General features: G+C 43.5%; 1 protein-coding gene across 2 annotated transcripts in view; it reads left to right on the top strand.

Annotated features, from left to right (window-relative positions):
- The window catches only part of DDX51 (DEAD-box helicase 51), a 91830-nt gene extending 80857 nt beyond the window's left edge, over nt 1-10973 (top strand). The window contains exons 11-15 of one of the 2 annotated variants that reach the window (XM_069215169.1): nt 6430-6546; nt 8083-8184; nt 8497-8560; nt 9260-9397; nt 10470-10973. In XM_069215169.1, the coding sequence (XP_069071270.1) occupies nt 6430-6546; nt 8083-8184; nt 8497-8560; nt 9260-9397; nt 10470-10496 (448 nt within the window). In that variant the 3' untranslated portion in view covers nt 10497-10973. The remainder of the gene's footprint in view (nt 1-6429; nt 6547-8082; nt 8185-8496; nt 8561-9259; nt 9398-10469) is intronic. The other variant, XM_069215170.1, reaches the window with a different exon arrangement.
- The last annotated feature ends 3558 nt before the right edge of the window (nt 10974-14531 follow it).

The raw sequence follows: 14531 nt of genomic DNA, 5'->3' as shown, positions 1-14531 counted from the left end.
AAAAATAGATGCAACAAATGTCCTTTTTGGGAAACATTCCCATAGCTAACCTGCATGGTCAACACTACAAACCACTATTGTATGGCTGTTCTAGCCTGTGAGAAGGCTAAAGTTTGCCAGACAATTTTAAGACCTTTCTTGCAGACACCTGCATCATCCAATGACTAGCCACAATGTTGGTGAGATACTGCTTTACAGTCTATGCCATGGGTACTCGCAAACATTTCCCCAGGGGCCACAAAACACTGTCTGTGGCATCCCCGAGGGCCGCACTGATGCCTGTTGGCCGAGAGTAGGGGGGTGATGGAAGGTGATGGGGGGGCGCAAAGTAAGGTAAAACTCTCATGCATTTAAACACTTTTCTGAAGTTTGCTGACAGTTTATCGTATTCTTACATGTCTAGTGCAACATATCTTTAAAACTAAACGTGTTCCTAAAGATAAGTTGTCTAGGCCACTTAGTTAGTGTGTAAATAAAGTGTGCCCATTTCACATCTTCCTGAATTTTTCTGCTTTGTCAAGCGAACAGCAGCCCAGTGCTGCTGTTCACGAGGGGGCCACAATTAAAGGTAAGGAGGGCCGCATGCAGCCCTCGGACCGTACTTTGAGTATCCCTGGTCTATGCAGAGCCTATATATTTACAGACACACATGCTACAAATGTAGAATGTTACTTAAACTGTAAGCATTCGTTCATAACAGGTGCTTTGGACTTACACGTGCCTATCCACCTCCCTGTAAGTAAGTGTTAATTGTAGACGTCTTTATTGTTAATATTTGCCCCTTACACACACTATATGCATGGTCGCCATACTACCATACACATCACTTCATATTTATGTTCACCTGCAACAAACACTCTTAACAATGGAGCTGGTGCCCGTGCACGCAAGGATGATTCACAAAAAGCCTCATGTGCCTCAAAAGACTTACTACAACAAAAACAACTTGCAGTGTCCAAGCCTAACACTAGATGGCAGGAGTAGGTAGAGCACATGAATCTACAGCACTAGACACTACGAACAAATGGTTACAGGGCAAGTAACCTTTGCCTGTTTTTTTGTACTTGATGGTTCTTTTAATTGCAATTCTTGGAAAAAAATTTAAGGTGTGAAATATATATTTTATTCACTGGAATCTGGATTGTCTGGAGGACTTATCTCCAAGAAAGACAGGTTTTAGGATGTGGAAAAAATGTGAAGAATACTTGTGAATTATATTTTCACCATGTAGTGATATAGAGTGCTGATACTCGCCGGCTCATGGGCTTCGTGCAGAAGATATTCTGTGGACCCCTGATGCAGTTACTCTCCTGGTCTTAAACCTACCAAAGTGGCTCTCAGTAGAAGAGGGCCTTGGTTCTCTGCATTGGCTCCCAGTCCCTCAGAGAGTACAATTTAAAACCCTCTGCATGGTGCACACAGCCTTGTATCAGCAAGGATCGCATGCTCTGAAGTCCACATTTCAGTGGTATCACCCGGTAAGACAATTAAGATCATCTTACATGAAGAAGGCGTACATTCACAAGTTCAGGAAGGCTAGATGAGGAGGCCGCACTTTCTCTGTAGCAGCAGACAAACTCTGGAATGAGTTACCTCCTCAGATAGCCAGCATTGATTCCCACTTGGGCTTCCTGAAGCAGCTAAAGACATGGTTGTTTTTTATTTCCTAATTCTTCCTTCTTTAAGGGTGTTTCTTTCTGATAGTTAGCGCTTTGACGCCCAAGGGCATAATGCGCTATATAAGGCTGGGTGCTTGTATCCTAATTAGCTGGTTAAAGCATGCCTCTGTCATAAGTTAAAGTTACACCTTTCTCTGTGTTTTCTTACAATATCAAGGATGTGCCACTCTCGTAAAAGGAGTTTTGTATTTAATGGCACAAAAGATTGGCTTGCAATATTTTCTTTCTATTGTTTGAAAAAATAATTTTCCTCCATCTCCAGTCTTGATGTTGCAGCACCTTATAATACACATTTTTTCTCTAAAGAACTGCATTACACTTCTTTTGAAGGCTCAGTCTTGATAAGATGTTTTTAGATGACTGCAAAGACTCCATTATAGGTCTCACTTAACAGCTGCATGTGGTAAACTTTGGGGCTAAATGGATTATACTACAAGGCAAACGTTTGTCACCGCTCATTTAATCTGCTCCTTACTCTAAGCAGATATGTGATCAAATCTGTATTTTTACTGCTTATTTTATGCTGATATTTTCAGAGCACATTTATCTTACTCGAATTTTAGAGCAAATATTTGTTTTGCTCTAACCTGCATATACATATTACTGGACCTGGCTGGACATGTTGAGGCTGGCATTACCTGATGCTGGACATGCCAAGACTTGGGTTAAGATTGATATTTCCTGCTGAGCATATGAAAGCAGATTCTGCCTCCTACTGGTCAGGTGGAGGCTGGTTATAAATGTAGAGATTCCATACCAGTTTGTGGCCACATGGCGTAAAGCTATGTATATTATTGGACATGTGGAGACGCCATGCATGTTACTAGGTCTCTGGAGAATGGCAGTACTGTTTCTGAACTTGTGGATGGTGGCATTAGCTTGAGTGCCTCTCGACATAAGGAGGCTAGCCACAGCAGTTGCTGAGCATATGGAGACTGGTCATAACTGGTAATGAGCATATGGAAACTGGCATTACCTTTTGCTAGCCAGTGAAGCCTATCTATACTGAGCATGTGGAAGCTATAAATGCATGTTGCTAGGAATGTTCAGCCTGCCCAGACCTATTCCTGGGCAAGTGGGCTTTGCCTAATCTTACTGCTGAACATGTGAATAATCCCCTTGCCTCTCCGTAGGGTATATAAGCACTAGAATAACCTGTTACTGCTTGTGGAGCCTCAACATACCAAGTGCTATTGGTGTGAAAACTGGCTTTACTGGTTAGAAAGCATTTGAAGGATGCCAACTATTGTTCCTTGAAAGTTGGAAAGTGGAAGTTCATGTTTCTGGGCATGCAGCAAATGTTTCTCTGGGGGAGAACAGTCACCTAGTGTAACTGCATTTTAGATTTAATCGATGTTTTGCTTTTTTAATTGTTATTGATGAAAGTGTTTTACAATGCAACATTTGGAATTACGTTTTCACAAAATGTCCTTGTGGAAGAACTCCAACTCCCCCATAAAGTGATAACTTATATCATCATGATTTTGCAAGCATTTATTAGCGCAGTGTGTTTCAAAATACATTATTTTTGTACAATTTTCCTCAAACCTATAATTGAGAGGACAGGTCTTCAAATCCTTCAGTTTTCACCATAGTTACAAACCAAATGTGGTTCAAACAGACAGCAGGCACCATGTGTGGCTATCCCAAGAATACCTCTGGGGAGGACCCTACCCATACCCTTTGCCAACAAAGTGGTCTATAATTCCTTGTGTTTTTGCCAATGTTACCAACCCAATTCACTTTCAAATGCTGAATATACACATCCACCAGTGACGTTTAACAACAATAAATTGTGTGGGAATCTCTGGTTATTAAAAGTAAGGGATTTTTTGGGAAGGGTTGAAGGAGGTTGAGGTCAGTGGCTAGCTGTCAGTGTGGTGCCTGGTAAAGCAACAAACAAAACGTTGTCCGCCAAGAAAAAAATGTATGACCGTGTCCTGTACAAAGAAAGAGTAAGTGATGTACGATCAATGTAAGGTGCTGAACATCCTTAAATTAATTCTGTTCATAAGGAGACATTAAACATGTGGTTTGTGCAGCTGTGTTGGTTCCTGCACTTGTGCTGTTGTGTTTCCCTTTTCTTTTATGTGGGATACCATTTTACTTGTGACCGTTTTCCACGTCTGTTGTCCATCTGAGAAGATCGTAGCATATCTTTTATAGAGAATGTGTTGTGCATCTATTCCTATAGTGGGATGAATGTGATCAATAGCTTGAATACAATCATTTAAATATGAAAATAGCAATTCAGAGTAGATTTAAACATCTCCCATAAGCAGGAGCAGACTGTCTTTAAGGGTGGAGGGGCCCGTCCCACACGTTTTTTCAAGCATGACGAGTGTCTGTTAGGCAAAGCAAAGTTTGGCCTGACAGACACTCTTCATATTCAGGTCAGGCAACCAGGAAAGTACATGCGCTAAATGTGCAGGCACCTAGCACCCTGTGCCAACATTTACTGGGCTGAAGATTTCACAGTCCTGTGGGTGCAACACCGCCTCAGCTTGGCAAATCTTTGCAAGGTCCTCCCCCTCATGATGAGGGGGCCACATTACTGGTAGACTCAGACCTGGATGCAGGCCTCACTGACTGCATCACACTTTGTGATGAGTAAGGAAAGGTCCTCTCATTGGCTGACCATTGATAAGGTCAGCCAATTGGAGAAGGCAACAGTCTCTTCTCCAGAAAGCACCTAAACTTCCTTCCCTTCACCCGATGTCACTCCACAGCCCAGTAAGTTTTTTTTTTTCTTCTTATTCTTCTTCTTTCTTATTTCAAATGTTTTGTGTGTGTATGAATCTATGTATCTGTGCGTGCATGCTGTGAATGGGTGTGTGCATGTGTATGTGCTTGTGAATGGTGGGGGTATGGGTGCGCGCTTGTGAATGGATGGGTGTGAGTGTGCATGTAGATGAGTTTGAGAATGTGTGTGCGCACGTGTGGCCCGCCCACCCCCGCTCACAGAAATGACCAGCTGTCACTGCACCTATTTACTGAGTTTCTTTCTTTTGCAATTGTCCCAAGTACCCCTTATTAAATGGTGAGCTAGAATTGGTTAAATGAAAGTATTTTCTGGTGTAAGGAATCTTTCCTTAAATTGAAAACACTCCGGTATGCAACTATAGTAAAGCTTTCACTAAAGGAGCATATGCAAGCAACTCTATGGCCTTTTTGGAGCTAAACAGGATTTTAATTTAAAAAAAATTAATGACTTAAATAACATGCATGCTTTGTTTGAAATGCCACCTTCAAAAAACAGCATTAATATATCTAGTACTGTAATTACTCAGTAGTCCTACAATAGGTTGTTGAATATTCACAGACATTACAGGCTAGAAAAGAGTTTTCCTTTAATACCCAATACCCAATGTAGTGTTTATACCTAATTTTTGGTGGGCGAAAGAATGACTTGTCCTGCACTGAAAATACCCTCCTACTTATAAAACTCATGGTGATTTCTGTCCTGGAGCTCATTTGGAAATATGTTGTCCTTTGGCAGACTTAGCTAATTAAGAGCACTGGCAGGTACATCATTAAAATACTACATTTTTTTTAAGTGATAATTTTATTGCAAATTGTGTAACCTTGTCACCGAAACGTCTGTGGAATTGACATATGGTTGGTGTTTCTATACCGTCAAAAATAAAGTGGTCAAAAACAATACTAATTTTCCTACTCATTTTGTGGACAAAAACTACATATATTCTTCCAATAAATGGATGATTCTGGCCATCAAAGTTTCCTAGAAAATTACCTCTGTGCTTCGCTGAAAGCAAGAAAAGATGCGATTGGCGATCTGGAATCTTGCGAGAGTGGGTTTCCCATCAGTGTGGCACTGTGCCTGGCTTGCTCACAATTTAAAACAATTTATTACAGATTATACACTAAGGATTTCTGTATTTGATTGGGTTAATGGACCTCGTGCTTCGTTTGACACTGTAAATCGCTATAGCTGGCTGGTGCAGATTGAGTTTAAGGCGCCAGCCATGAAAGGGCTTTTTTTATCTGCTGTTGGAGCATGAGTGGTGAGTGTGACAGGAGAGCTTTCCGCCGTTTGCTAGATAAGTTACAACTTGTGGTCCTCAGGACTTTAATGTCTCCACTCCTTCTTAATATAAGAATGAGACTGCTAACACATCTTCTCTGGGTCCCTCACAATTCCACAGCTCTTATTAATCTGTGGGACATGTCTTGTTTTCATTTGCTATGATTTATTGGCTTGACAGATGTAAAGCTCTGAATTTGTTGCAATCTAGATTTGTTTGTATTTCCGATTTTTTTTTTATCATTGCTCAGTGGATGTTGACCTGTCGTCTCTTTGAATTTTGGAATGCTCAGCCATTGATGATATATAGTGCACCTCGTATTTTGTGTATACTGCCAACAGGAAAGATGGTCTGTAGTGTGTGCTTAAATCTTTAGAGTGTCTAGAACGCAAAGCTCCCCTTAGATTCTGAAAGTCTGAGTTAAAAGGAATCCTGTGTCTGGGATGATCGTACACCACAATTATGAAAGCATGACTGTTTCTTCCAGAGGAGCACAGAGAAGCAGAGAGCTGTCAGACAGGAAGGATGTTTTGTGACCGTAGACGTTACAGAAATTGTTTAGTCGATGCATTGTCTAGAAATTGAATTTATCTCAAACATGGACATTTAAGCTACTGTATAAAGGGCTGTTTTCAGTGGGTTCTCGCTTATGTGCCAGATCCATGGACATCAAGGTAATGGGATGTGTTTTCTGTTTCCTGCAGACTGTTCCTCCTGATCCGAGCATTTGGTGGAGTGAACGCAGCGGAGTTCTCTTCCCTCCTGAGCCCCTCTGAGAGGCAGAGGACACTGAGGGAGTTCAAGCAAGGGAACATTCAGATGTGAGTGCTCATGCCATGAAAACCCACTTTACTGTGAGGCCAGAACATGAAGTAGAGGATTGTTTGGTTTTATTGCATTTCACTTTTGTCACATTGTGAAAACAATTAACAGGCGAGTTGTGTGGAAAATGCTACCAAATGATTGCTAAGAGGATCCTGAGAAAGCGAGAAGGGACCAGAGAATAAGAACATAAAGAGAACAGACACCGAATGAAATTCAGAAAGCATTAGAGGGTGGGAAGGGCAGAGCTTTCAAAGGAAAATAGAGACAAGAGTGAGGTTAAGTAGTCAGTAGGGTGTATGGATCTGGAGATGATAAAGGAAATATGAGCGTAAATAGATTAAAGCGCCACAAAATAAGTGTGTAGGATGAGCTACATTGGTTTAATAGGTAAGAAGAGGATCAGATGTGATGTACACAGATTATTAAAATCTAAGTGACATCTACAAATGGACTCGGCGTCTGTGTGAGAAAGGATGTCATGTGCAGATAATGGTGCAGATGGTGGGGGGGTGGCGAGGAGCAGAATATGCTATCTGAAGTGGAGAGAAATGAATGTTTGTGAGAGGCTCACATATGAAGAAAATAAAGGTACAAACATAATGAGAGGAGTAGAATATTTGAGCCGTGGCACGTCGCTTGAATGAGCTTGTCCAAGCCTGAAAGGTGTGAAAGTCAATTTATAAATGGCCTTAAGCACCATGATCCCAAATACAGCTGCCCTACGGACAATTCACTGGCTACAAATTATACATAAAGTAATACACAGGCGATCTCTTAGGCATGTGACCAGCACCATCCAAACCTATCTGCTTCTCTGACCTTGTTTGACATCACCCTTCACTAGTACAAATAAAAAGACGGCATATTCAGGTCTCCTTCCTCTGGAAAGCCTTACTACCCTCATCTGAGACATGGAGAAACTTGCTAAAAGTTCACCGAAGTCTTTAAGCTATCTTTCTTGCTTCCTCTGAGGGTTCCTGATCGAACTTTACATTTCTTCACTCCAGTCTAAGTCTTCTGTACCACCAACACCCATCAGATTTCTGGCCAGTAAAACAGGTGCCGCAAACCTGTTGGTGCCCACCACTGCGGGTCTTTGCCGCCAACTCCCTCGCTACATGGAGCCCACTAAGGAATTGGGGGTGCAAAATTAGACTTTAGTAGATGCATAATTATCCCGAGCCATGTTTCTTGACTACAGCAGAACGTCCTAAACACGCCTGGAGCACTACTAATACCAGAATGCATACATAAAATAAACATGGAAGTGAAATTGTACACATTGAGGTGCTATGGAAAACTCAACTACTGGAGGAGTTGTCAAAATGAAAGTTTACATATTGAGAAGGTGGAGAAGGGGCTCAAATTTAAAGATCAAGGAGGTGCACAGTCAGTAGAATTGTAAAGAGGCCTAAGTGCTCGATATTTTATTAGAGACTAGAACCCTGTCCCTGGTAGGAGCTTCAGTGGAGGAGCATAGTTCTTGGTATGACAGCACAAAAACATCACTATGTTCTGTTTTCTACCCAAAGTTTGATCAGCACGGATGCCACCTCACGAGGGATTGACATTGAAGGAGTGAGGTGTGTGATCAACTATGATGCCCCACAGTATTTCCGGGTCTATATTCACAGGTAAAGCATCTCCAGTCTTTTGAAGTAGTTTGTTTCCAGTTATGCCTCACCTTTCTATCCTGTTTGCGTTTGCTTATGTTATTCTTCTGTTGCCCATCTTTCTTCCAGCTCTCTTTCATTTGGTGGTGTTGTTTTTATTTATTATTTTTTTTGCCTTTAGCCCTGTTCCTCATTACGCATTAATATGTCTTAGTCCTTCCCTGCTCACTCAGATGCTTATTCACTCTGGGGGTTTATCCAGTAGGTCAGGAGAAGCTAATGTAGTGATTGATGAGACATTCCTTTATTGTGATGTACTTGTCTTTGATATAGGGTTGGAAGAACAGCACGAGCGGGAAAATCTGGCTTGTCGTTCACAATGCTCTTGAGAGTGCAGGTAAGTAGTCAAGCTTTTTTTGTGGCAGGAGACTCCTTCCAGTTTAGCCCGTCATGGCCGGGGGGGGGGACTAGCAGCTCCACTCTTCATGATTTGCGGTTAGAATGCCCCACATATTGGTTTTAAACTTCGAGACGTTTCCTGAGTGTGGTCTCGCCGCTGTCACCGCTCCCAGTGTTTGATGTGCAGGGGGTACTTTGTGCACCAGTGTTGTATTACCTGCAGTTCGAAGTGATACGTGGGTGGGTGGGGGTTGTGAGAGAAAGGTAAATGCAGAAACAGCCAGCTCTGTAGCTTGCTTGAGTACTTGCATCTCATTATTTACAGGTGGTGATGCCTGAGTGCCCTCACAATCATCACCTGACCTGCAGTCGTTCAGGGAGCTGACCGACCTCTCTGTCATTATATGACCTGAAGTCACTGAGGGATCCCAGTGACCCTTTTGCTAATAGATGGCCAAGGGTTATTCAGGGACCTCACTGTCGCAGCTGAATTGGAGGACATTCGATAAATTGAGAAATCTCACTATCGTAGGTGAGCCTGAAAATATCTAGGGGCATAGTGACCTCGCTGACATTAGAAGACCTGGACTTACATAACCCAGCATCTTTTAGGGAACTCCGTAATCTGTAATTGCATGATTTAGATGGTGACAATTTCTTTATGCTTCCTTTTCCTAACTGTCTCTTTATCGAGTAGGAAGCGTCGTTCTTGAACATGTTGAGGGATGCAGGTATCTCTGAGCTTCAGAAGCAGCTGGTGACGAAGGAGCAGCTGAAGCCATCATTAGTGGAACGATACGAGGAGGCCTTAGTTAAGCTTCAGAAGATTGTCAAGGTGAGCCTCCGTGCTGCCTCTTGCAAGAGGCTCTCTGTACTGCAGGAAGAGGTCACTGCAGAAAGAAATTGAACCTATTGTCAATGCAGTCTGCGTGACATAAGTAGATTTGAGAGGATATTTGGTGAGAAAATCTAGCGAACAAAAGCCAGGTGGTAAATTGCTGAATGTATGCAGAAGAACACAGAAATTAATAGATTGGTAGTTCCTGGGTCTGACCCTCCGGTTGAGGTTTATAAGGGAGACCTTAGCATGGCGTGTTTAGGGTGTGCTGGTAAAAAGAGGGTTGGTAGCAAATTGTACAGTGAAATGTAGGGAAAAACTTAATTGGATGAGAAGTGAATGTAGAACTAGCTTTTCAGATCTTTTACTTTCTTGCCTAGAAGGTAGGTTTGCAAGTATGGTAGGCCAGACCATGGGTAGATGATGAACATGTAGGGTGGAAGGAGAGTTTTCCAGGATGTGGCAGTGAGGAGGGGTAGGGATGTAGTTGAGTTAAAATATAAGTAGAGATGTGGTGATAAGCCTTAGCTGCTTAGGAGAGTTAAGTGGATTCAATGTAATGATAGATGGTGAGTTAGCAAGGGGTGACAAGTGAGGACGTAGGCACGAGCAGCAGGTAGTAGGTAAGTCATTGTATGTTTTGGTAGGGTTGAGTTGCCATAAGTGAGTGAAGGAGAGTTGACAAACTTGGTGATAAAGGAATTTTTGAACTTGCCATAATTGTGATGAGGAAATACTGTGAAGCCGGGGATGTACTGCTGTTTCCTCAAGGCAGCATTCGGCTAAGATTACTGCAGGAGTACATGTAGTAAAAAATATTTTGGGCTGGAACATAAGCCAACTTTTCTCTTTTCTGTGACATTAGACTTTTTGTTATAGCAACTAGACATTAATAACTGAAAGTAATCTGTGGGAATTTGATGAGTCTGCAAATTAATTTGCTCTGGTGCTTGCCCAAAATCCTGCTCCCCCAAAGAGGCAAACAAGAGGAGCTAGATTGGAAAAACTGGGTGTGATTCTCTGGGTGATTCTTGCAACTCTTACAGCATTTTCATGTTATTGTCGATAGGAGGAACATGTGAAGAAGCGGGCATGAGATGAAGCAGGTGGTAGAGGCGAATACTGGCTGACCTAAGTATTGACTGTGCAAAAGGAAGATCGATGAAAGGCAGACGCACAAGATGGAGACCAGAAAGCACGTGAAGTGGTCTTGACCTGCACCCTTTGCCTGTCCTGCTGAAGGCTGTATTGTACTTTAAGGTTATGGAGAAACACCTCAGTGTTTAAGGGCTCATAAGTAAAAAGGCTTCAAAAAAGTACCTGAAACTATTCACACGAAGAATAGTAAATATAATTGTTCTCAAAAGCATTTTCCCTGAGGCAAAGACAAAAGATACTTTGGATACTTTCTCTGGTGGTGGAGTATCTGGAGGGCTGTGGATGGCGTGATTTCTTCTCCAACCTCAGGGTTCTTAGGGAGGTCAACGTTCACAAATGGTTTTCACGGACAATGAATGATTTATGTGATATAAATACAATGAAATGTTTAAATAAATTATATTTTTTTTCTGCAGTGTTTTTATTTGTTGCCACCTTTCTCATGTGCCCAATAGCATAATTTATTTAACCTCCCTTACATGTTAGATCATGATAAAGGCTAATAAATGTTGATTAGCCAGTGCCGCAAGACTTTACAATTTTCAGTGGGAATGAATTGTGAATAACTCTCTCTCAAAAGCTACTTATTGTAATCATGAATGCTGTACCCATTTAGGGTTTGGTGAGAACAGAATCCCAGGCAGTGATCATCATTACCCAGCACAACTTAAGTCATCCTCAGAAGTGTGCGATGTTTAGTAGAACCTCTGGGGTTTTGAACCTTTGGTTACATACATATCTTTACAATAGGTGCATGTAATCAATGTCTTAGCAAATTCAATGAAACTGCATGCTTGAAGCTGTCTGACTTTATTAAATGTAAAAGTGTATATTCATAACGTGTGTCCGTAGATGTTCATGCTCTGCATACTTCTGACATCTAGTGTTGAGCAACAGTTTGCAACTCGTTTTTGTTGGATAGAGTTTTTCGAGTCATGAGACACTGTGTGACTCCTCCTTTAGTTAGCAATGTGCATGGGCACCACCTCTGTTGTTAGATAGTTTTTCTCTGCCACCAGGTTCGGACATGCATCAACTGTGCCCCTTAGCTCAACTTTCATTTCTTCTGGTAAGCACAGTATAAGCTTCCACTCCTGTCACGAAGAAGGCTTCCTCACAAACAGTTGTCCTTTTCAGCTTTCTCAATGCGGTTTGGAAAAACTAATCGAAGACCAAGACTCCAGGTGCCCCTGTCCCTGCAGGGCCCCACACATCATCTTTGTCTGCTCCAGAGAGGGAAGAGGAGTGGAGGGTGTTGGAACACATGCCCTTCAGGGATTGCCCACAGTGCAAAGCCAAAAAACCCTGGTCCAATATGGACAAGGCCTATAATTTCGGTTTCTATCCCCATCCATAACAACAGCACCTACACCTTTTGCTTGGCCTTACAGTGCAAGAAGACCCTTCACCAACGGAGCCTCAGAGACTGGGTCTGCATCAGGGTGAAACAACCTTCTGAAAGGCCACCTGACAGCTTCAGCAAAACTGACCCCCCTGGAAGCCGAAGAAGCCTATGCAGTTATTTATTGTCCCACACTGGAGGTCATCCATACCAGCTTCCTCAAATCTGAAGGAGAGCGACATTACCTGTTCCATCAACTTTCCTCAACATCTGCCATCACACAGTCGCCTCCAAGTGCCGTGAGTATGGTCAAAACACACAAATCTCACACCAAACCACACGCTGAGGCAGAGCACCACCCAAAAGGTGTAGGGCATCAATGCTCTTGCATAAGCGACTGCTGCCTACAGGTCCTCTGCTACCTTCTTTCTCCGGTCGGTACCAAGGCAAGGCATCGGAGACAGCATCCAGTCAAGAGCTCCCACCCCATCTGTCTTGTAGTTTGTTGAAGCCTGTAGGCCCCAAGACTTCGATACACCATTTAAAACCAAAAACCTCTTCATTACCTGCAGCTCGTTGGGTGCCAGAGTCAGTATCTGTAGCAAAATCTCCTTTGCCAAGACCTCTTTCCATGGCCGGCTCCAAGGACTGTGACAGGCTCATCTTCTAAAGGCTTCAGTTGGAGATTGTGAGAGGAAGAGGCGAGTTTTCATACATCCCCAAATTAGGGAAGAGCTCTTAAGCAACACAGAGACTTTACCTAGGAAAAGGAGGCTAACCTTTGAGCATGTACTTGCACCAGATATCTCATCTCAGCCTGCACCCCCCAAGAGGCCTAGCGATAAAGATGCCAGTCCTCCAACTCCACTGGCATCTCCACCTTTTCCAGACTCCCCACGGAGGTCACCACAGTCCTACACTAGCAGTCATGGCTCTTACTCACCAGCAGAGGTCTACGATGCCTCCTTTGGCCCACAGAAGATCCGTGGGAAGACTGAGATAGAGCCCCTGGGAATCCAGACCTAGAGCATGTCCCAGCTAGGGCTTCCTCCCAATTCACAGGGTTATACAGCAGACAGCTACATACCATAAGATATGCATGCATACCACACCCAAGGGCATAGACTTCCTTGTCGATACTCTCTCTAGAAAAGAACACTCCATCCATTTCCTCTCAATCTTAAAGGCAATGCTGGGAACTGCGACAATATCTTCAAGGAGCTGAAAAAGGCTCTGGTTGTCACACTCGGACTGGAGAAAAAGTGTAAACCCTCTCCACTAACCCTACATACATCAAGGGTCACATCCAGCCCAAAACACCCATAGTGGTACATACCACCCTGACGCTCTGCGGCTCAAGCAACAGACAACACTCCTCTGCTTGACAAGTACAGCATGCGTATAGATGCAGTGGGAAAGAGGATATCAGTCAGGTCCTATCCAATGGTGTATCATCAGTCCAACCAGCCTTCTGCCTCGACAGCTTTCAGTGGGAGGAAACTGAGGGTTTACTGCAGCACCTCGCTGACAACCTCAGAAACGTAGGTGAGGTGATTCTCTCTGAAGACAAAACTATTTTTAATGGGATAGTATGTTGCTCCCTAAAACACAGCTGATACCACAGCTAGTGGAGTAAACACCTTTTCTTATACTCCAGTGGCTCTCTCGGCTCCGCATAAACACTGATTTGCCACGCATCTCCCCAATTACATGACCCTGTTTGGGGGAGACTGCAGAGGTTTCTTCCTTGCAGTTAGACCATCAATTCAGACATCAGGGCTCTATTCATTATCGAGGAAGGTTATTGGTTAGAACTCCTTTCATCCCACCCAACACACACATCCTCAGTCCCAAATGCCTTTGCTTGCTGCAAGAGGAGTCTCAGGCGCTCCTACTCAAAGGAGCCCTAGAGCCAGTTCCCCACAAACATTGGGACAGAGAAGTCTAATCCATTTACTTCCTCATTCCTAAAAAGGATGGCTCCCCAGGCCAGTCCTCAACCTCAGGCCTCTGAAGTGATACATCCTCTCAAAATATTTCCATATGATCATCCTGGAGGATGTCCTCCCCCTGCCGCAGCAAGGCAACTTCATGACCACGCCAGACCTGAAGGACGCCTAATTTCAACTGCGCTCGCCACTAGGTTTTCACTCCCACAGTCCATGGGCAATGCTGTGTAGATTAACTGGTCTGGCCATTGTGCCCAAATCCCCCCCTGCTTGACAGCCAACACGGAAGAAGACTCTCACCCCCCCTCATGGAACACCTCTGCTTCCAGATGCACACCACACCCAAGTCATCATTCCGCGGCACCCTCATCTACAGGCCACCCGGCCCCCGACCAACTTTCAGCAACTCCATCATCTACATCATTTCTCCTTACGCTCTCTCCTCCTCAAACTACTTCCTCCTTGGTGGCCTCAACTACTGCATTGACAAAGGCAACATCACCAACACCGCTTTCCTGCTTGACAACATCTAGACAATAGGACTAAAGCAACTGGTCACCTCACCAACACACATCACCAGACACACACTCAATGCCATCTTCCCCACCAGCAACATCATCACCATCAACAACAACTCCAGACTTAACTGGACTGACCACCACTGTATTCATTTCAGCATCAC

The sequence above is a fragment of the Pleurodeles waltl genome, chromosome 11, assembly GCF_031143425.1.
Source record: "Pleurodeles waltl isolate 20211129_DDA chromosome 11, aPleWal1.hap1.20221129, whole genome shotgun sequence".
NCBI classification, from domain to species: domain Eukaryota; kingdom Metazoa; phylum Chordata; class Amphibia; order Caudata; family Salamandridae; genus Pleurodeles; species Pleurodeles waltl.
This window is presented reverse-complemented; position numbering and strand designations above follow the sequence as displayed.